The sequence below is a fragment of the Schistocerca americana genome, chromosome 5 (assembly GCF_021461395.2).
Source record: "Schistocerca americana isolate TAMUIC-IGC-003095 chromosome 5, iqSchAmer2.1, whole genome shotgun sequence".
Lineage (NCBI taxonomy): Eukaryota > Metazoa > Arthropoda > Insecta > Orthoptera > Acrididae > Schistocerca > Schistocerca americana.
The window spans coordinates 339,108,775-339,129,730 of NC_060123.1; the positions used below are offsets into that span (position 1 = coordinate 339,108,775).

At 37.4% G+C, this 20,956-nt stretch overlaps 1 protein-coding gene across 1 annotated transcript in view; it reads right to left on the reverse strand.

Annotated features, from left to right (window-relative positions):
* LOC124615789 (calcium and integrin-binding protein 1-like) overlaps positions 1-20,197 on the reverse strand; it is a 48,096-nt gene extending 27,899 nt beyond the window's left edge. The window contains exons 1-3 of the mRNA XM_047143907.1: positions 20,042-20,197; positions 2,786-2,820; positions 2,213-2,460 (exon numbers count right to left, since the gene is read on the reverse strand). Of these exons, the coding sequence (XP_046999863.1) occupies positions 2,213-2,460; positions 2,786-2,820; positions 20,042-20,092 (334 nt within the window). The 5' untranslated portion in view covers positions 20,093-20,197. The remainder of the gene's footprint in view (positions 1-2,212; positions 2,461-2,785; positions 2,821-20,041) is intronic.
* Between the last annotated feature and the right edge of the window lie 759 nt (positions 20,198-20,956).

Genomic DNA, 20,956 nt, shown 5'->3' on the forward strand with positions numbered 1-20,956 from the left:
GATCTGTCAACACCTGCTTTCTTTGGGATTGGAATAATTATATTCTTCTTGAAGTCTGTGGGTATTTCGCCTGTCTCATACATGTTGCTCACCAGATGGTAGAGTTTTGTCATGACTGGCTCTCCCAAGGCCATCAGTAGTTCTAATGGAATGTTGTCTACTCCCGGGGCCTTGTTTCAACTCAGGTGTTTCAGTGCTCTGTCAAACTCTTCACGCAGTATCGTATCTCCCATTTTATCTTCGTCTACATCCTCTTCCATTTCCATAATATTGTCCTCAAGTGCATCGCCCTTGTATAGACCCTCTATATACTCCTTCCACCTTTCTGCTTTCCCTTCTTTGCTTAGAACTGGGTTTCCATCTGAGCTCTTGATGTTCATACATGTGGTTCTCTTATCTCCAAAGGTCTCTTTAATTTTCCTGTAGGCAGTATCTATCTTACCCCTACTGAGACAAGCCTCCACATCCTTACATTTGTCCTCTAGCCATCCCTGCTTAGCCATTTTGCACTTCCTGTCGATCTCATTTTTGAGACGTTTGTATTCCTTCTTGCCTGCTTCATTTACTGCATTCTTATATTTTCTCCTTTCGTCAATTAAATTCAATATTTCTTCTGTTACCCAAGGATTTCTATTAGCCCTTGTCTTTTTACCTACTTGATCCTCTGCTGCCTTCACTACTTCATCCCTCAAAGCTACCCATTCTTCTTCTACTGTATTTCTTTCCCCCATTCCTGTCAATTGTTCCCTTATGCTCTCCCTGAAACTCTCTACAACCTCTGGTTCTTTCAGTTTATCCAGGTCCCATCTCCTTAAATTCCCGCCTTTTTGCAGTTTCTTCAGTTTCAATCTGCAGTTCATAACCAATAGATTGTGGTCAGAATCCACATCTGCCCCTGGAAATGTCTTACAATTTAAAACCTGGTTCCTAAATCTCTGTCTTACCATTATGTAATCTATCTGGTACCTTTTAGTATCTCCAGGATTCTTCCAGGTATACAACCTTCTTTTATGATTCTTGAACCAAGTGTTAGCTATGATTAAGTTATGCTCTGTGCAAAATTCTACAAGGCGGCTTCCTCTTTCATTTCTTCCCCCTAATCCATATTCACCTACTATGTTTCCTTCTCTCCCTTTTCCTACTGACGAATTCCAGTCACCCATGACTATTAAATTTTCGTCTCCCTTCACTACCTGAATAATTTCTTTTATCTCGTCACACATTTCATCAATTTCTTACTCATCTGCAGAGCTAGTTGGCATATAAACTTGTACTACTGTAGTAGGCATGGGCTTTGTGTCTATCTTGGCCACAATAATGCGTTCACTATGCTGTTTGTAGTAGCTTACCCGCACTCCTATTTTTTTATTCATTATTAAACCTACTCCTGCACTACCCCTATTTGATTTTGTATGTATAACCCTGTAATCACCTGACCAAAAGTCTTGTTCCTCCTGCCACCGAACTTCACTAATTCCCACTATATCTAACTTTAACCTATCCATTTCCCTTTTTAAATTTTCTAACCTACCTGCGCGATTAAGGGATCTGACATTCCACGCTCCGATCCGTAGAATGCCAATTTTCTTTCTCCTGATAACGACGTCCTCTTGAGTAGTCCCCGCCTGGAGATCCGAATGGGGGACTATTTTACCTCCGGAATATTTTACCCAAGAGGACGCCATCATCATTTAATCATACAGTAAAGCTGCATGTAAAGCTGCATGTCCTCGGGAAAAACAGTTATGTGAATAAAACTACAAAGTAATTAGCAACTGGAGTTTGATGTCAATAAGCTTTTGATGCCACTGACTGTTCATGAATGGACTTCAAATTTCAGATCTGAGTTTTTTCAGATTCCTACACTCAAGTCATCCCTTGCAAAATTTTATGTATGTGAAGGATGCTTCACTTTTTCATATGCCACTTATTCTTTCTTCTGTCAAAATGGGAAACTGTTTTGAAAAACCTCACATGGATGCATGCAGTCACTCTCATTAATTCAATGATTCAGGTCACAGTTTCAATCATATGGTCACAAGTCCCACATCCGTGTTTTCACATATGTGAATTTCTCTGCAGAACTACTACATTAATAACAGTAGTCTTAAGCATAAATTGAAGCATACTAGTCTGTTTTGCTATCTGACATGCTACATTTCTATAAATGATGTATTAGAGACAAGTTACACTTAAGAGAAATATCACTTACCAAATATGCGAAAGGCATGCTCTGCCTTTACAGCCTTTGGAGCTTCATCGCTAAACACAGACATCATATCAAGAAAATCCTCAAAAGTACAATCACCATCATGACTTGAACTAAATATTCGACAAATTCTATCACCAAATGGATTAACTCTCAACTCTGGATACTGCAAAATTTTACTCATTGGTAACTTTGCATTCTTATTATGGCCAACTTTCTCTGGAGCAAGGGATTTAAATTTCTGATGAGCACTGCAAATAAAAAACAAGTAATGACAAAGATGCATGTTATTTTCACCTGAAGTAAAATTTTAGCTTAATGCAATGAGAATTTCAATAACGGTACCAGTTCAAGGAATTACGGAACTTGAGAAGGTAGGTGTGTAGGTGTGTGTGTGTGTGTGTGTGTGTGTGTGTGTGTGTGTGTGTGTGTGAGAGAGAGAGAGAGAGAGAGAGAGAGAGAGAGAGAGAGAGAGAGAGAGATTATTTTCCATCACTGCTTCCGATCTGAGAAGCAATCAGTAGAGGGAACTGATGTTTAACCATAAACATTATTTAAAAATATGGCTATACTTACTACAAAACCTCCTTCTTTGTGAAGTACGTCAGATCCTGCAACAAAAATAATTCTAAAGGTAAAAAAAAGATACAGAAAATGCTTTGTGTGTATTGTGCCTTTTCTAAGATTTTTTTAACCAACAAGCAGCTATAAAATTAATTAAAACCTAATAGAGAACAAGGTGATTTGACAGACATTTTATTTAGCAAGCCAGTTTAATAAATTAGTACAAACTAAGAAACAAACATTTGAGTCATTTAGACTATGATAAACTGCTTGTGTGAGATGAAGAAAGGCAAAAAAAGTAAGTTTGTCCAGTAACAGCCCCCAACACATGAGAATTTTAAGGTGTCAAAGACAAACAGTAAAAACATTTACTAAAAAAAAAGGTGTGTGTTAAGCATTCCTGAAAAGCAGCAAAGGACATACAGGTATTTCATTCATTCCATTCCAAGTGGTTACCAATCTATCACTTCACATACCATTCATAATTGGTGTGTAGTTACCTATGCACATTACAGGTAATTCCATAAATCCTCAGCTCACAATATTAAATATTTGGAATCGAGCAGCCCCTTAAATCATGGTTGTTGAAATTTTGTGATAAGGATGCAAATGTTTTTGTTATTTCTTTGAATGCATAACCTACATGTCTGCAAGTTGGTACACTAGTTCAATGGTTTGCATGTATAAGCTACACAAGTTTAGAGTTTTGATATAGAGATATTTACTTTGAGTAAAGTCAAGAAATTTCATGTAACAAAACATGTTCAAAGCTCAGGTAGAATTATTTCTTGACATAACTGTTATAGAAAGTTATGCTTTTAGAAATTTGTTCTCTATTAGTTTGTCAGATATGTAAAATTTATCTTTCTGGGTGGATGATTCTTGGGATAACTGGAGGCAAATTTTTCTCCAGAAATGGTTTTTCTTGATATTCAGGCAATTTTAAACGCTTTATATCTTAGAGAGGCCACTTCTAATGCAGTTCAGTCAACATTAGCTTTATCAGCAAAGAGCCTTAATTTCATTCTGGTACGTTTCAGGTATTTCCAAAATTATGTAATGTACATTCACACAAAATTTCATAAATGGGTAAATACAACAGTTTGTTGACTAATTGTAAAATACATTTTGCTGGCAGCATGATCCCATAATATCATTCTGAGCTCTTATCCAAACTTACAACGAAACTGCACTGCAAGTCATAATGAAAAAATTCATATTTTGACACTGGGATCCAACAGTTGGCCTTCCAGAAAGACAGCTACAGTATTAGAGGTTTCTCAGATAATTGTGAAAAAGTCAGAAATCAAAAATTGAGATCTGTATTTGGCTACGCTAGGAAAAAAGTCTGAGCAAGGTTTTGCCTCTACTGCAAAAAACTGTGTGAGCTTTTCAGTATGGGGAATTTAAGAGGCTTTATCCAGGGGTGAAAGACTGATGTATGAATGTTAAAATTGATGGGATAAAACTAAAAGTGAATACTAAACAATTTAAAAAGAGACATTTATTGCTTACTGGAATTAGTTTGGCCCTGAAATTAGATTTTACAAATTCTGAGACCTCAGATCTACATGGTGTGCAGTGGCAGGATTACCCAATATGCACGCTGGGCGAGTTTGTGCCATCCATCAAAATGTGAAATTAATGCTTACTAGTAGCACTTTCCAAAGAGATTACACATTTTAATGGACCTGATCAGAAAGAAGAAGAGACAATGAGTACAGTCAGTAAGTGCGAACTGATTGTACACCATAAGAGGGTATTTTTCACTGAGAAGTATTTTATTGAGACGGTGCATCATGGATAAATAGCTGATTACATAGTGGAATTGTCCACAAAAAAGCATTGACTTTAAAATTCATTATCTCATTTCAATAAAATTAGATTTGATATCTTAAGATTCTGATAGAAAATGTGAAGCCTGGCAAAGAAATAGCTCTGTTAACACTCCACTGAAAATTATTTAACCGATTAGAATTGTGTGTATTGTTTCTGTTGGAAACAGAAGCACACCGCTGTGCAATTCTACAGCGATTTATTTTCTTGAAAATGAACAAATACAGTGCAAAAGTATCTGCAGTATAAGTGACAGCCTAAGGAACAACACAGTACTGCATTGCAGAAAATTATGTACTTTTGTGTTGGATCTGTTACCCAGTACAATTTTAAAAACTTTATCGAGGAACAGTCAAACAACTGGTTTCAAGGACTGAACCAGCTTACAACACCCAAATGAATCACATAATTCAATTTGTAGGTGTTTTGTCAGCAAAATATGACAAAAATTAAATTATTTTCCATTGACAATGCCCAATGAGAATCATAATGATAAGCTAATAAGAAACACATTTTTCTGCATTCAAACAATGGAAAATCCAGGATGGAATGTAACAATATTATGAAAAGAAAAGTTGCTGCTAACCATAAAGCAGAGATGCTGAAGTCGCAGATAGACACAACAAAAAGACTGTCACAAATAAGCTTTTGGCCATTAGGGCCTTTGGCAACTGAAACCATTGTGGTTTCAGTTGCCTGAGACTGCAGTCGTGTGTGTGAGCTGCATTTGCATGAGAAAAAAGAGAGAGTGAGTGAGAGAGAGAGAGAGAGAGAGAGAGAGAGAGAGAGAGAGAGAGAGAGAGAGAGAGAGAGAGAGAGTTCATAATATTTTTCTGCATTCACAATTTCTGGAACGAAGTTCAACATTTTATAGCAAGCAGATGGGGACTTAAGATTTCTGCCCAACAATAAAGAAAAATATTCAAGGAAATTATCCTTAACAGACAGTTCAGACATCTATCAATGACAAATTTGTAGTTGGTAAATTGTTTTTATCTCTTCATGAAGAGAATTAAGTCGATTATCCTTCCAATAATGATTCCAAATGCAGATTAGATTAAAAGACAAACAGAGAGGTCTATATGTCGAAGTTATCATGATAGTGGCTGAATGTATCTCAGTGCACATACAGTACATAGTTGCTTACATAAGAAAATTTACTGTTATTTGCATATCAGGCATCTAAACTCAACAGATATAAACAAACATATACCACTTCTATTCCATGTGGCTCTTTTTTGTGTCATCAGTCTTTTGAATGGTAGGATGGTGTCCTACCACGACTCCCTCTACCCTGCCAATTTCTTAGCTCCTCAATTTGTGGAAGGCATTCCACTACTTGTTTCCCCCTACTGTTTTTATACTCCTCAGCTTCATCTACTATCACCAAAGTTATTAACTGATGTCTTAGTATGTCCTATCATCTTTTCCATTTTTCTTGTCAGTGTTCTCCATATACTTCCTTCCTTGCCAATTCTGCAGAGAACCTTCTCATTCTTATCTTACCAATCCACCTTTTTTTTTTACAATCCTTCATAGCACCACATCTCAAATGCTTCAGTTCTCTTCTTCCACAGATTCTCCGCTGCCCACAACTAACTTTGAAACACTGCTGTAGTCCAAACATACGTACAAAGAAACTTCTTCCACAAATTAAGGCTGATGGTTGGTACTAGTAGACTTCTTTTGGACAGGAATGGCCTGTTTGCCTGTGCTTGTCTGCTTTATTGCTTCTAATGCAACAGAATTCCTTCATCTACTTTGTGGTCTCCAACTTTGATATTAATTTTATCCCTAATCTCATTTCTGCTACTCCTCATTTTTGACTTTCTTCAGTTTACTTTCAATCCTTATTCTGTGCTGATGAGACTGTTCCATTCAAATGATATTTTAATTTCTCTTTACTTTCAATGAGGATAGCAATGTCATTAGCAAATCGTGTCACTGATGCCCTTTCACCCTAAATTTTAAACCCAAACCTAAACATTTCTTTTATTTCTGTCATTGCTTCTTCAATATATAGATTGAATAGCAGGGACAGAAGGCAGCGTCCCTAGAATGAAATTTTCACTCTACAGCGGAGTGTGCGCTGATATGAAACTTCCTGGCAGATTAAAACTGTGTGCTGGACCGAGAGCTGCTGAGAGAGTTTGGAAGTAGGAGATGAGGTACTGGCGGAATTAAAGCTGTGAGGACGGGGCGTGAGTCGTGCTTGGGTAGCTCAGTCGGTTGAGAACTTGCCTGCGAAAGGCAAAGGTCCCGAGATCGAGTCTCGGTCCGGCACACAGTTTTAATCTGCCAGGAAGTTTCATGACAGCGTCCCTGTTTTACACCCTTTTTAACCTGACAATTTCCTTCTTGGTCTTTCATTCTTACTATTCCCTCTTGGTTCTTGTACATACTGTGTAATATTTGTTGGTCAATTTGGGGGAGGGGATCAAACAGCAGTCACCAGTCCCATCACATTAGGGAAGGAAGTCAGCTGTGCTCTTTCAAAGGAACCATCCCGGCATTTGCCTGAAGTGATTTACCGAAATCATGGAAAACCTAAATCAGGATGGCCGGACGCAGGTTTGGACCGTTATCCTTCCGAATATGAGTCCGCTGTGCTAGGGCAGCTTGCTCGGTGTGTAATATTTGTCTTCCCCCACACTTTAACTCATTTTCCTGAAAGTTTTGAACATTTTACACCACTCCACAGTGTTAAATGCTTATTTAGGTTGAAAAATCCATGGAATGTGCAGTGATTTGTCTTAAATTATCAAACACGGTTTGAAAACTGTACTTCTGGCACCATTCCTTCCCTCCAAGCTGGTTGTCAACTAACATACTCTTGATTTTTTTCCCATTCTTCTGTAGACTATTCTTGTCGGCAACATGGATGTATGAGCTATTAAGCTAATTTTTCCATAGTCCCTACATTTAGATACCATCACTATCTCTGGGATTGTACAGATGATATTTTTTTGAAAGTCTTAAGTTGTGTATAAAGTTTCATATATTCTGTACACCAACTTGAACAGTATGATTTCCACAGCACAGAATGATCCTGTATATTTCAAGGGAATATTATCTATGCCTTCTACTTTGACTGTGAGACTTCCAAACAAATGTTATACTCTGACTACTCCTGGATCCCCTTTGTCTTTTGAACGGACTCCCATCTCTCTTTCTAAAACGTTATCAGATCATTCCTCCATCTGGTATGGACCTTCACTATACTGTTTCCACCTATCTGCTCTCTCCTCCATGTTTAAAAATGGAATTGCACTGTTAACACTGCAATTTTTCCTTTTTATTTCACCAGAGGTTGTTTTGACATTTCTGTAGGACTATGCTGAATCTATCCTAACAACCAATTCTTTTTTTGGATTCTTTATATTTTACTTGCAGCCATTTTGCTTTTGCTTCATGCACTTCTTATTTATATCATTCCTAAAGACATATACTGGTGTATTTTCATTATTTTCTGAGCATTTTTGTACAATCCAATACCTGATTTCCTTATTAGGATGCAATTATGAAATGTAGTCATAGGTAGGCCTAAATTCATATCAATCTATACTTTTCATAATATTATTGTTATTCCACCCCATGGACTTTCCATTGTTTGAAATACACAAAAAAAATGTGTGAAGCTAAATGCACTATTGAAAAGGATATGAACAGGAAAGAGGGCTAAAACTCAACATTTGGTTTATAGTGCAGCATAAACGAATATATACATAATTTAGGATGGTTTCAACTTTCAAATCATACACTAATTCCTCATGCCAAACAGCATATAGTAAGATGACAGACATACAAATTTCATCTGGAATAGTTCTGATTGAGGGCACTTTGTTACTTGTATCCAGCTATGTTTTGACCCCAACAGTACGATTCCCAACAAGAATAGAAGGGCATGGTGCAACAGCAACTGATAATATATTTCAAAAGTCAACTGTCTTCCATTAAATAAATGTGAGCCCCATAATAAATGGCTTATATGACCACAATGGTCAAATGGCAACAATAAAGCACCCCTATCAATCAAGTACAGGCCTAACTAAGAAAGGAAACTTCAAATTACAAGAAATTGTAAATGATTACTCTATTACATTATTTGGGGAGAATTTATAGGAGAAAAAGTGGGAAGTAGTGCACCAACGACACACAGTAGATGATAAATTTAATTATCTCCTAAAACTATGTTTCCAACATAATGAACACAATTTTCATTTACAACAGGAACATTTACAGTGGAAGCCAAGAAAAATGATGAACAGCTTTTGGGATTAAAATTCTTACAAGTAGTAGAGAGGGAGCTCAGTTTATTACAGAATCACCATTTAAAAATTCGTTACAAGCAATAGTTCAATTCTTTCAGCATGCTAGCAAAAACATACAAACCATATATAATGCATAAAAAAGTCTAAGAACAGAATAAGGACAATCTAGGGCCAAATTAGGTACAAACATACCCAATAAGGCAAGCGACATTCAACTACCAGATGACAGAATAGCAAGGGAGATGATACGGAATTCAAATCATTGGCTATTAAGTCAACTTTTCCTAACAGTAGCTGAAAACAGGAGGACAAAAAATTGGTCCATCAAAAGCAGATCAATTAAACGTGTTTAGGCAGGCAATGCATACGCCACAATCCTTACATCACTAAAAAGAAGAAACTCTTCTAGCAATTATTGTATCTTAGGCAAAGTAGGCCTAGTAAAATCTTATGCTGATTCATAAGTGTGACCCCTGAGTCACAAACAATGAGTCAAGATGATTTCCTGAAAGAGTGGAGATGCAGAAGTAGCACCAATGTACAGAAGGGGAGACAACCATGTGATCTCTCCCCTCGTTGTGCTCTCTCTTCCCCCCCCCCCCCCCCCCCCCCCAAATTTAGCTTACAACAAAATACTGTAACATTTCTGGGCACAATCTTAGGGAGTTCACTTTGGCTTCCATAAAGGCTTCTCCACTGAGATGGCAATACATGAACTTACTGACTCCATCCTAGTTGAGCTAAACAAGTAAAATTACACTGCTAGCATTTTGGGCGAACTTACAGGTCCTTTGACTATGTGGATAATAAAATGTGGTATCCTATTATGGGTCTTTCCCTTGTATAGGTGGTATCTTAACAGAAAACAGAGGGTCACATTAACAAATGACATGACAAACAAGATTAGATTTTGAAGTGGGAAACCCTTAAAGACGGTGTGCTGCAAGTTTTGGTGCTGCTTCTTCCTGTTACTGGTCTACAAAAATTATGTACTTGGTACGGAGAAGGTTCAAAAGCTGTAACATTTTCCAACACGAATAAAGAAAAATAAATAAATAAATAAAACTCAAATTCACTACCGAGGCAGCCAGGAGAACAATGTAACAGGCTTACAACTGGTCCACAGCCAACAGCATAATCCTTAATCTTTAAAAAATCTTTTGCAGTTCCAGACTTATAAAAGTGACAAGTACCATAGATAGATTTTTAGATTAATCATGTGGCAACTACAAATCACTTTAGAAATACAAATACAATACAATATATACATAATTAACAAATTTACAGACATACTATTCATATAATTTATCATATCTGCTTTAGTATCCAAGAAGTCTGAGGGGTTTCCTGGGTACCAATTTTGAGGGCACTCTTCCACACTGTGCCTTACAACCAATCTCAGAAAGCCACAGATGTACTCTGCAGTGGTAGTCTTTCTCAACCTGGACAGTAGGTCAACTGCATCTCCTGTGGTTGTTCCAGATTCTGTCCTCTGGGGCAGATCAGATTCCAGTGATTTGTTGTTGTCATGGAGGAAGCTTTCCTCCAACCATTGTTGAGATCAAATTTATGGTCAACCAGGTTGCTAGCTGTTCGGAGTTGGGGTGCCTGCAGAGGAGCATGTTGCAGATTTTCTTATGCTCTCTGAGAAGGTTATCCTTTCTTCTTAGGTTAGGTGGTGGAATGCGACTCAGATTAGGTAGCCAGAATACTGGAGTGGATTTGATTGTGGCAGTAACAATATGCATTATTTGATTTAGTTGTGTGCCTACCCATAGGTGCCCATATGATTGTGTGTGTGGTGTGTGTGTGTGTGTGTGGGGGGGGGGGGAATTAGACTTGCAGCATTTTTAATGTTTTGGAAGATGAATGGTGACCTGTAAGTATCCATAAAAAGAATTTCCAGTTATGACCCCGTTAGGAACCTACGTAATACCAACTTTTAAACCAATTTCTTGAAAGAAAAGCACCTGACTACACAGATTTTTTTTTTTTTTCATTTGCCTAAGAGCTGAGGGGGAGGGGGGGCACAGCAAGACCCCTCACCACCCTGCCCCTGGGCATGGACATCCTTGTATCTGTTAGCTTCATGTGGCTGCTGTTTACCCAGACAATGCTGCAATACTCTGCCGCTGAGTAGACAAGGCCAAGGATGGATGATCATAAGGCTGAAGCGGCTCAACCCTGTATTGTACCACATAACTTCTGCAGATCATTTCTCAACCTCAATTTAGCAACAGTCTTTGTTAGACACTGTTTAAGCATAACTCCAAAGTACCATGGATATTTGTTATGGGCCAGACATTTACCTTCAAAAAGTAAATCTAGTTCTTGGTGGGCTACTATATTACTCTGATGAAAGCAATGACATTCAGTTTTGTTAGGTTTCAGTTAACGTCCTCATTTACAAATGTACTGTCCTACTCTACTTAGATCTTTTTTTAATTTGTGTGTGGTAAACTTGATTTGTTTGTGCTGTGTTGCTATCACCCAAATCATAAGCATGAAACTTCACAACTTCCTGGGCCGAGTGGCTGACAGATCTGCAATATATAAGCTAATTAGTAGTGGGGGTAAGGCTGTGCATTGAGGTAGGCCATTGTTGAGGGTCTCCTAGTTACCAGTTGTGTTAACTGAAATGGTCTGTCAGTCAGAATATTGCTAAACAGTTGTGATTTTCTTCTGATGGGTAACTACATAACGCATCTAATAGATGACACCCTACATCCACACAGTATCATAAGCTGCAGACAGATCAATAAATACAGCAGAAGTTTTAATTATTTCTGTGAGTCAGATTCTATTTAAATTAGTAGTGAAAGCACTTGGTCCATACAGTCTCGAAATCTGGCCAGTTCAACAGGAATCTTTGTAAGTATTCTGCTATGTATTCTGTTATACAGCAGTGATTTTTATGCCACACTCAGGACAATAACACTAAGTTTGAGGTTTACTGTTGGGTTTATGTTGTTGTAAGATGCCAATGATTCTAATCTGTTTCACAAGTTTTTGAATGGGTCCTGTTTGTAGAATGTTGGAGAAAAATGTGTTAGCCTTGTTTTAGCATAAGGTATTTATCACAGTGAAGGAGGAGTTCTGGATGCATATTGTCAAAATCTGGAGCTTTATCTGATCCAATGTCTTATAAAGCAATTGAAATATCTTCAGGAATGAATGGGAGATAATATGGGCTATGATGTGGACCTTCTGCCATTGTGATTCTCAGTTCTTGCTTCACCTGTATGGCATGAGATTGGGAAGTAGGTGGTTTAGATCTTGAGATGATATGTGCAACAACAGCACTCAGTTTTATGAGGTGGTTGTTGGATATTACTTGATTTGCACCTCCATAGTTGTGTAACAGTGATCAGGTCTTTTTACTTGACCGATTGAAATCAAGTTTTTCAACAGTGCCCAGCAATTTCTGGCGTGTGTTGTGACACGATTATGCAGCAGTTTGTCTGCTATTTCCTGCTCTCCAGTTGAAAGGAAGACCTTGTGCAGTTTCTCGCCCTCTGGTCACGCAGGAATCCACTCCTCCTGGTAGCCTCCGGGAATAAACTTTCTTTGTATGCTTAACACTGTACCCCCAAATCTTCCACAGTTATTGCCCAGGGAAGGAATAAATCTTAAGAGGTTATCAATCTTTTTAGAGAAGTCAGACCAGTTTGCTTTCTGAAAGTTCCAGCGTGGTTGGGAATGGAATTTACCAGTGAGATTTATAAGCCTGCTTCCAGTATTACTGGGTTGCGCTGACTGTGTGGAAAGTCATTCAGAATTCTACATGCTGTTGTCAATGGCTGGTGGCTATTGTTTGATGGTATGAAATATAAATTAAGACTGTCCTCTTGCCTCCATACAGCTGATCTAAAGGTAGATCAGTCCTTAGAATTAAAAATTAGGTGGAAATTGTGATGATCTGCCCAGGAAATTGAAGTTTCTCCACTGGAGTTATACTTCCACTGCTCATAATGGCTGTTGAAATCACCTGTGTAATTAGCTGAGTGGAGATGTGTGTGAAGGACTTGCGATGGCCACTGAACTGCTGGAGGTTTGTCAATCTCGAATTTTTATTACAATTTCATGCATATCATTAGAGATCACTGCCAAGATTAGGAAAGCATTCTAAACTTTTTACACATATAGGTGGCGATACCACAGGCTGGGTGGCAAGTGGCGCCAAGGAGGTTGTATCCTAGTATTCCATCCCTTGTCTTGAGTTGATCTACACCATTTGCACGTGTTTCTTGGAATACAAGCCCGTCAATATTAATTTCTAGGCAGAGTTCTGATACATATTGGCAGTTAGATCTGCTTATGCTCTCTACATTGATATGCAAATTTCTAGTACTTCATTCAAAATATCTAGCTGTTTGGTCTTTAAAAAAGCTCTGTAGATGTTAGAAGCCATGTATTGTGCAGAGATCAAGGAGCTGGATAAGGCTACATGTCAAAAACTGAGGTGGCTTGAGTATGTGCAGTTGTTGACGAATAAGCTCAGTTTGCTTGTTTTGGCACTTTTTCTTACTTTATTGATCTTCTGCGAGGATTGCTAGCAAAATTACACTTAGTTCTGTCCTATGGCATAATCTTCTGAAGCATTGCAGGAAAAAAAGCAATAACATCATGTAAAGTTGTTGAACATTTCCCAGATGTCAATTCAAGCACTATGGATGTTTGACAATTACATGCCAATATGTGTACTACTAAATGGCATTAATGGTTAATAGCAAGAGTGAATTTAGGATGAACTCAGCAATTCACAAACACAATATGCTAAAAGCAGAAATAATTTCCATATAGACTATACATCCTTATCTCGGGTTCACACTTGAGTTTTATATTTTGATGCAAAAGTCCACAGCAAGCTGGTCGTGGGCATTAGACAGAAAATTAAAAAATTCCAAATATAAAAAAAAAGTATAAGAATGAAGGTTCCCACAAATTACTGCAACCAGTCACCTTTTGTTACATTACATTAATACTTGTTCCGAGCATAATGAATCCAACATTTCATAATGATGTGTGATGTGTCAGTTTAACCTAAGTTTTCATTGCACATTTTTTTCCCAGTTACTACTTCGCAGCTAAAAGTTCATCTACTGAGTAGAAGGAGTTCTCATTCAGAAATTCTTTTAATTTGTTTTTAAATGCTGGTTGGCTATCTGTTGGACTTTAAATGCTGTTTGGAAAATGACCAAAGATTTTTGTGGCAGCATAATTCACCCCTCTCTGTGCCAAAGTCAGATTTAATCCACAACAGTGAAGATAATCTTCTTCTAGAGTTGTAACTATGTATTTTGCTATTATTTATGAATTGAGATGGGTTATTAATAAAAAAAAATTCATAGGCGAATATACATATTGCGAAGGTACTGTGAATATCCTAAGTTCCTTAAGTAAATGTCGGCAAAGTGATCTTGGGCCCTCCCAGGGGACACCACCTTATAGTAGGCACCTTCAGTGCCAGGTGGGAGGGTCTGCATGATTCGTTGAAGTCGAGAGCTATGCCAGCAGTAGCATAGCCACTGGCAGGGTCACCCAAGCTGGATTGGTCTCGACAGAGGAGCAAGACAAAGTGTGTCCCACAACATAGGGCAGGGAGGGCTCTAGAAGCGTAGTGAAGCCAGCTTCCCTAGAGGAGTAAACCTTATACAACTTATACAAATCTTGGTCCTCCAGGTTGGGGTTGGGCATGGGGTTAATAACCCCAAACTGTAAAAAAAAAAAAAAAAAAAATAAAAGAGAATATTACGGAAATTCAACAGAAGCCTCGGAAACTGGACGGAAAGCATGTATCACGACCCCGGCAAAGGAAACGGATAAAGGATCTAACAGTAGCATCATGGAATGTGAGGACAATGTTTCAGCCTGGAAAAATGAAAGAAATAGCCAATGAAATTTTAAAATTCAAATATGATATCGTAGGGCTACAGGAAATAAGATGGCAAGGGAATGGGCAGATAGATAAACCTGAGTACTCATTGGTATATAGTGGACCAGAAGAAAGAACAGGCCAACTTGGAACAGGGTTTATAACAACTAGGGAATTTAGGAAAAGCCTTCTAGAATGTGAACCGATAAATGAAAGGATGTGCAGACTCAGACTACGAGGGAAATTTAGGAATATATCAATAGGTAATGGACATGCACCAACAGAGGAAAAAGATAATATAATTTAAGAACATTTCTACGAAGACTTGGAAAAAGTATTCTGCACAGTACCTAAATATGACCTGATGTTAGTAATAGGAGATTTTAATACAAAAATAGGGAGGAATGAACATCCATATGGAGTTTCTGAAAAATATTCACTACATGAAGAAAACAATGAGAACAGATACTTACTATACCAATTTGCAGAGAGGAATAATGTGATTATTAAAAGTACCTGCTCTGCTTTCCACACAAAAGGATCCACCTGGGTACTTGGAAGTCTGCAGCCAATGGAGTGGTCAATCAGATTGATCATATTTTAGTGATTGCACACCACTCCATGTCGGTTACAGAAGTACGGAGCTGCAGAGGACCGAACTGATTCAGACCACTTTGTGATAAAATCAGTCTTGAGAGAGAAACAGCCATTAACAAATGACAACAAAATAGGACAATACAGAGAATTAAGAAGAGCTAACAGAGTGTGCAAGAGAAAGAAAAGAGAGTGGAATAAGAAGAAATTTCAAGAACTAGAAGAATTAAAGGAGCAGAGCAAAATAAGAAAGTTCTATCATGCTATAGGGACAATGAGGAATAGATTCCAACTAAAAACAATGGCCTGTTCCAGTAAAGATGGGAAAATGATAAGGGAGGAAGAACAGATAGTATAAGATGAAGAGACAGATGCATAGGAGGAAAGAGTGGAGCTGGAAGTAGACAATGAAACCAACGAGGCAAGAAAGCCAACGCTACAAGAGGTCTCCCAGACTCTGCACAAGTCAAAAAACAATTGAGCCCCTGGGGAAGACAGCATAATTGCTGAATTTATAAAAACTGGTGGTGAGGTTGTAATAAAGGAACTGCACACATTAATATCAGATATATGGGAAACAGAAACTATGCCAGATAATTGGAATAATAATTCCCATTTATAAGAAAGGGGACAGAACAGCATGTGAAAACTATTGAGGTATAACACTCCTTAGCACAGCTTATAAGATCTTCACAAGTATATTAAATGAAAGGATACAGAAGTGTGCAGAAGGCATACTAGGGGAATATCAGTGTGGCTTTTGACCAGACAGAGGAATGAACAACTGATCAGATATCTGTGATAACACAAATGATGGAAAAGTTCTATGAATATGATATAGATCTGCATTTCATATTCATCAACTTCAAACAAGCCTTTGACAGCATAAATCGGCAAGAACTATACAGAGTACTGAAAGAAGATGGTATATGTACTGAACTAATAAGACTAATCAGAATGACAATGACAAGAGCAAAAGTAAAGGTCTTTAGCAGAACAAGTGAAAGCTTTGACTTTAATAAAGGAGTGAAGCAAGGTGACAGTGTCTCCACTGTCCTATTAAATATAGCCCTCCATAGTGTAGTAAATAAAATCAACAAAAGAGGCACCATATTTATGAAAACTAGCCAGATATGTGCATCCACTGATGACATTTCTATAGTACGAAGAAATACCAATACACTCCTAGAAACATACTGACCGCTGGAATCAGAAGCCTTAAAAATTGGCCCCATAGTAAATGAAAACAAAACAAAATATATGGTAATGTAACAACCTGAGGCCAGAAGAACCCCTAAAAACCTAAACATCAATGGGAAATGCTTCAAAGGAGTGTCCTCTTTTAACTACTTGGGAGCCCAAATAACAAATGATAACAGTATGGGAAATGCTATAAGGGAAAGAATACAAACAGGAAACAGAGCTTACTTTGCAAATATGCAACTTTTCAAAAATAGCCTTGTTACAAGAAAAACTAAACTGCTAATATATAATTCCCTAGTCCGCCCAGTTATCACATACGGGTCAGAGGTATGGACATTGACAGGACACGATAAAAATGCACTAAGAACCATTGAGCGGAAAATACTACGGAAAATCTATGGGCCAATAAGGGAGGAAGAAGGCTGGAGAATATGCTACAATGCCAAGTTAATACAACGCAGGGACGTAGTAAAATTTGTGAAAGCACAGCGAATACGATGGCTAGGACACTTTGAGAGAATGGCAGAGGATAGAATTCCAAAGAAGATGATGAAAGGTGTGATCCATTCAGTTAGGCATAAAGGGAGACCTAGAAGAAGATGGATCAATAAGGTAATAATGGATATCACCAGTATGGGAGTCCGGGAGTGGAAAAGAGCTGCAAATAACTGAGAAGTGTGAAGGAAGATTGTTGAAGAAGCCAAGGCTCACCAAAGGCTGTAGCGCTACCGAAGAAAGGGTAATCTTGGGTAGGCTCCAGCTATTATTCAGATTACATGCTTTCATGCAATGAATACTTTTTCTCTCAATGATGAATCACCCCAAAATATGACGGCATACGAAAACAATGTATGAAAATAGGAATAGCAGGCTAATTTACTGTTATATTTAGGACCAAAATTTGCAACAGCCCTAATAGCATATGTATCTGAACCTAATTGTTTCAGCAGATCATCAATGTGTTTCTTCCAATTCAATTTCTCATCTGTGCACAAACCCAGAAAGTTGAAATATTTTGCATTAGCAACAGACTTCTGTTCGAAGTACATTTGCCAATTGTGTTATGCCATTTACTGTACAGAATTGTATATACTGATATCAATATAATAGAGGGAAACATTCCACGTGGGAAAAATATATCTAAAAACAAAGATGATGTGACTTACTGAACGAAAGCACTGGCAGGTCGATAGACACACAAACAAACACACACACAAAATTCTAGCTTTCACAACAAATGGTTGCTTCGCCAGGAAAGAGGGAAGGAGAGGGAAAGACGAATGAAGCAACCTTGGGTTGCGAAAGCTTGAATATTTGTGTGTGTGTTTTTTATTGTGTCTATCAACATATCAGCGCTTTCTCGTTTGGTAAGTTACAACATTTTTGTTTTTTGTCCTATAGCATTTTATGTTGAAAAGCCGTTTTTAAAAGCAAACTGACATTTTGTCAGTACTTAATTTTTACAAATATGTGAAGCTATTCTTGAATACATTACTTTTTCAAGAATTTTGGAAAAAATTTTCAGACATGATAGTGGGTGGTAGTTTTAGCATGAGACCTATCCCCTTTTTTAAGTAATAGTTCAACAATAGCATATTTTAGTTGGTCAGGAAAAATGCCCTGTTTCAGTGAGCTAGTACACATATGGCTGAGAATCCTACAGGTTGAGAACAAGCTTTCAGTACTCTGTTGGAAATGCCATCAATTTCATGCAAACTTTTACTTTTGAGTGAATGCATTACTTTCCTAATTTCAGTAGAAGAGGTGGGTTGAATTTCAATTTTATCAAATTGCGTAGCCACTGCCTCTTCTGTATACAGTCTTGCATTTTATAATGAGTAGCTGGATCCTACTTCCTTTACAACACTTAAAAATGATTATTAAAAATATATTTTTACTTCTGACTTTTTGTTAACTAACTTTTCATTGAGTCTGATAGAAATACAGTCTTCCTGCGCTCTCAGTCACCCAGCTTCCCTTTTAACAATATTCCAAATTGTTTTAATTTTATGGTCAGATGTGCTAATCACAGACATAATACACATACTTCTGGACTTTTGCATAACTTTTCTTCATATGGTGTAGTAGTTTCTATAAGGTTTGTTTCTGGATGATTACTCCTAGTTATATTTTCCTTTTCTTTACAATATTTTTTATCCCTTTAGTAAGTCATGGCATTTTAGATGTTTTCTTATAATTATGTTTCACTGTTTTCTTAGGGAACCTTTTCAAATATACTTACAAAGGTACCAAGAAATAGGGTAAATTTTAAATTGGCATTGTGTTCCTTGTACATCTCATCCCAGTCTAAATGTTGCAAGTTTTCCCTAAAATTTGAAATTGTTAAATCATTAATTTAACACTATTTTGGAGGACTGTTTTGTGTTATTGCATGGAGTTATGTCATACACTGTAACTAGAGCCTGTGCATCATGATTAGACAGACCATTCTTAATAGGAAAAGCTTTTATTTGATTAAATTTATCTTGGACTATAAAAACATTATCTAGATCAGTGTTCTGCTTTCCTGTACCACCCAAAAACGAAAATCAACAACAGATGTCAAACTGAAAGAACTTAGTAACATTTATCATACTTTCTATAGGAATGTTCTAGAAAATCTACATTGAAATCCCTGCAAACTATAATCTGCTTCCATCTGTCTACAGTTAGTATAACAAAGAATCCAAGCTTTTCAAAAACAACTGAATATTTCCCAATAGGGACCTACACACAGTTACAATTATAAAAGTACCATTATTTGGCTTAGTTTGTTTTATTCTTTTACATTTATTTTCCACTCCCGGTTTCGAATAACCTGGCGATTTATCATTATATGATACATTGCTAACCGATTCGAAACTGGCAATAGAAAATAAAAAATTAAAGAAGGTAACAAAAGGCGACTGGTTGCAGTAATTTGCGGGAACCTTCTGTCGCCAGAGTCACAGTGTTCACATCCACAATAAAAATTTTCAAATGAAAGAATACTGCGTTATGCCCTCCTATCACAATTTCTAAGTGTACGTTGACTCGGAAAAGTACATTCCGCGTTAACGCCATGACAAAAGCTCTTGGCATATCCAGTAGGGCCTACACAATATAAACAGCTGATAATTAATAGCTGATGGAAAAAAAACAGCAGCCGAGTAGGACAGGAGTGGTAGTCGTGTTGTTTTTTTCCAAAGTAGTTTTTTTTTCCTAACATACAATTACTAAGTAATTTAGAAATACCATACAGTCACCAATCTGAACACATTAGCGCTCGTCATAATTTGTTGTTAGCATGTCTTATGTAATTCAACAATCATTGTTTCCCCATGTTAATGCATAACTTGATTCGTTCCACATTCGTGTAAGCCCTTCTTCGCGACGGGATTTATAGAAGATGAATGAAAGAAAGGAATGAGTTACTTAAAACTGTGCACATTTATCACAACACCGCTCAGCGTATCTGAACTTTTTTTTGTCCCATACTGAATTTTTTACCTGATAATCTTGCAATTCTTCTTCTGTGAACTGGCTTTTCCCCTGCCCCATCCTCACATCCACCGAAAAACCACACCTTTCTCCTGTACCACGTACCTGTCAACACATGCTTTCTAACTGTTTTCACCTCAAATTCAAAGACACTACTACAGTTGTTGACAGCAAACCAAAGATCTTATCGTGGTAACAAACAGGTACTACACAGCATTGTGTTTATTTTTCAAGTATTTTCGTATTACTTCTGTATGAGAGGACATTATTATAGCCCATACTCATGAAGCTAAATTTTACGCTAAAGATTATCAGGAAATAAAATTAAAAAAATTCAAATGTGATCACAATAACAGCAATACCAACAAGAATGAGGTACTGTTCCATTTGCTACTGTGTGGCGTTGCTGGGCCGCTATGAATTAATGTTAAAATCTTTATAAAGTGTTTAAAATAATTTCGTTTCTTTATTGATCAACCAGTATACTGTCTGCAAAATAAATTCAAGGGGACGCAGCCACGTGCTAACACAAGATTTCGATGATGTATCTCATCGCCATTAGTAGGAGTTCTGAAGCTACTGAGGTGTCAGATTTTTTTAATGTCATTTTTTTTGCTGATGAGCTTTATTCGACCACTTACAAAATCCCACCTCCCTCGGGGGAAAGAAGGTAGCCCACTGTAGAGCATTAGCTCGGATGTGTTACTGAGGGTTTCCAATTTATTTCGGTTTATTGTATTGCCGCTGAAAGTAATTTTTACCTTCGCTTCTAGATGCATCGAATATACAACATACAATTTCAATATGCTTTATAATATAAGTTGTTTCAAACTTGACGAAAGGGATGGAATGGAACTTCAAAACATTCCAAAATATATTTCAAATGGCTATATTCACACAGCCCGTCAACGGGATGGAACGGGT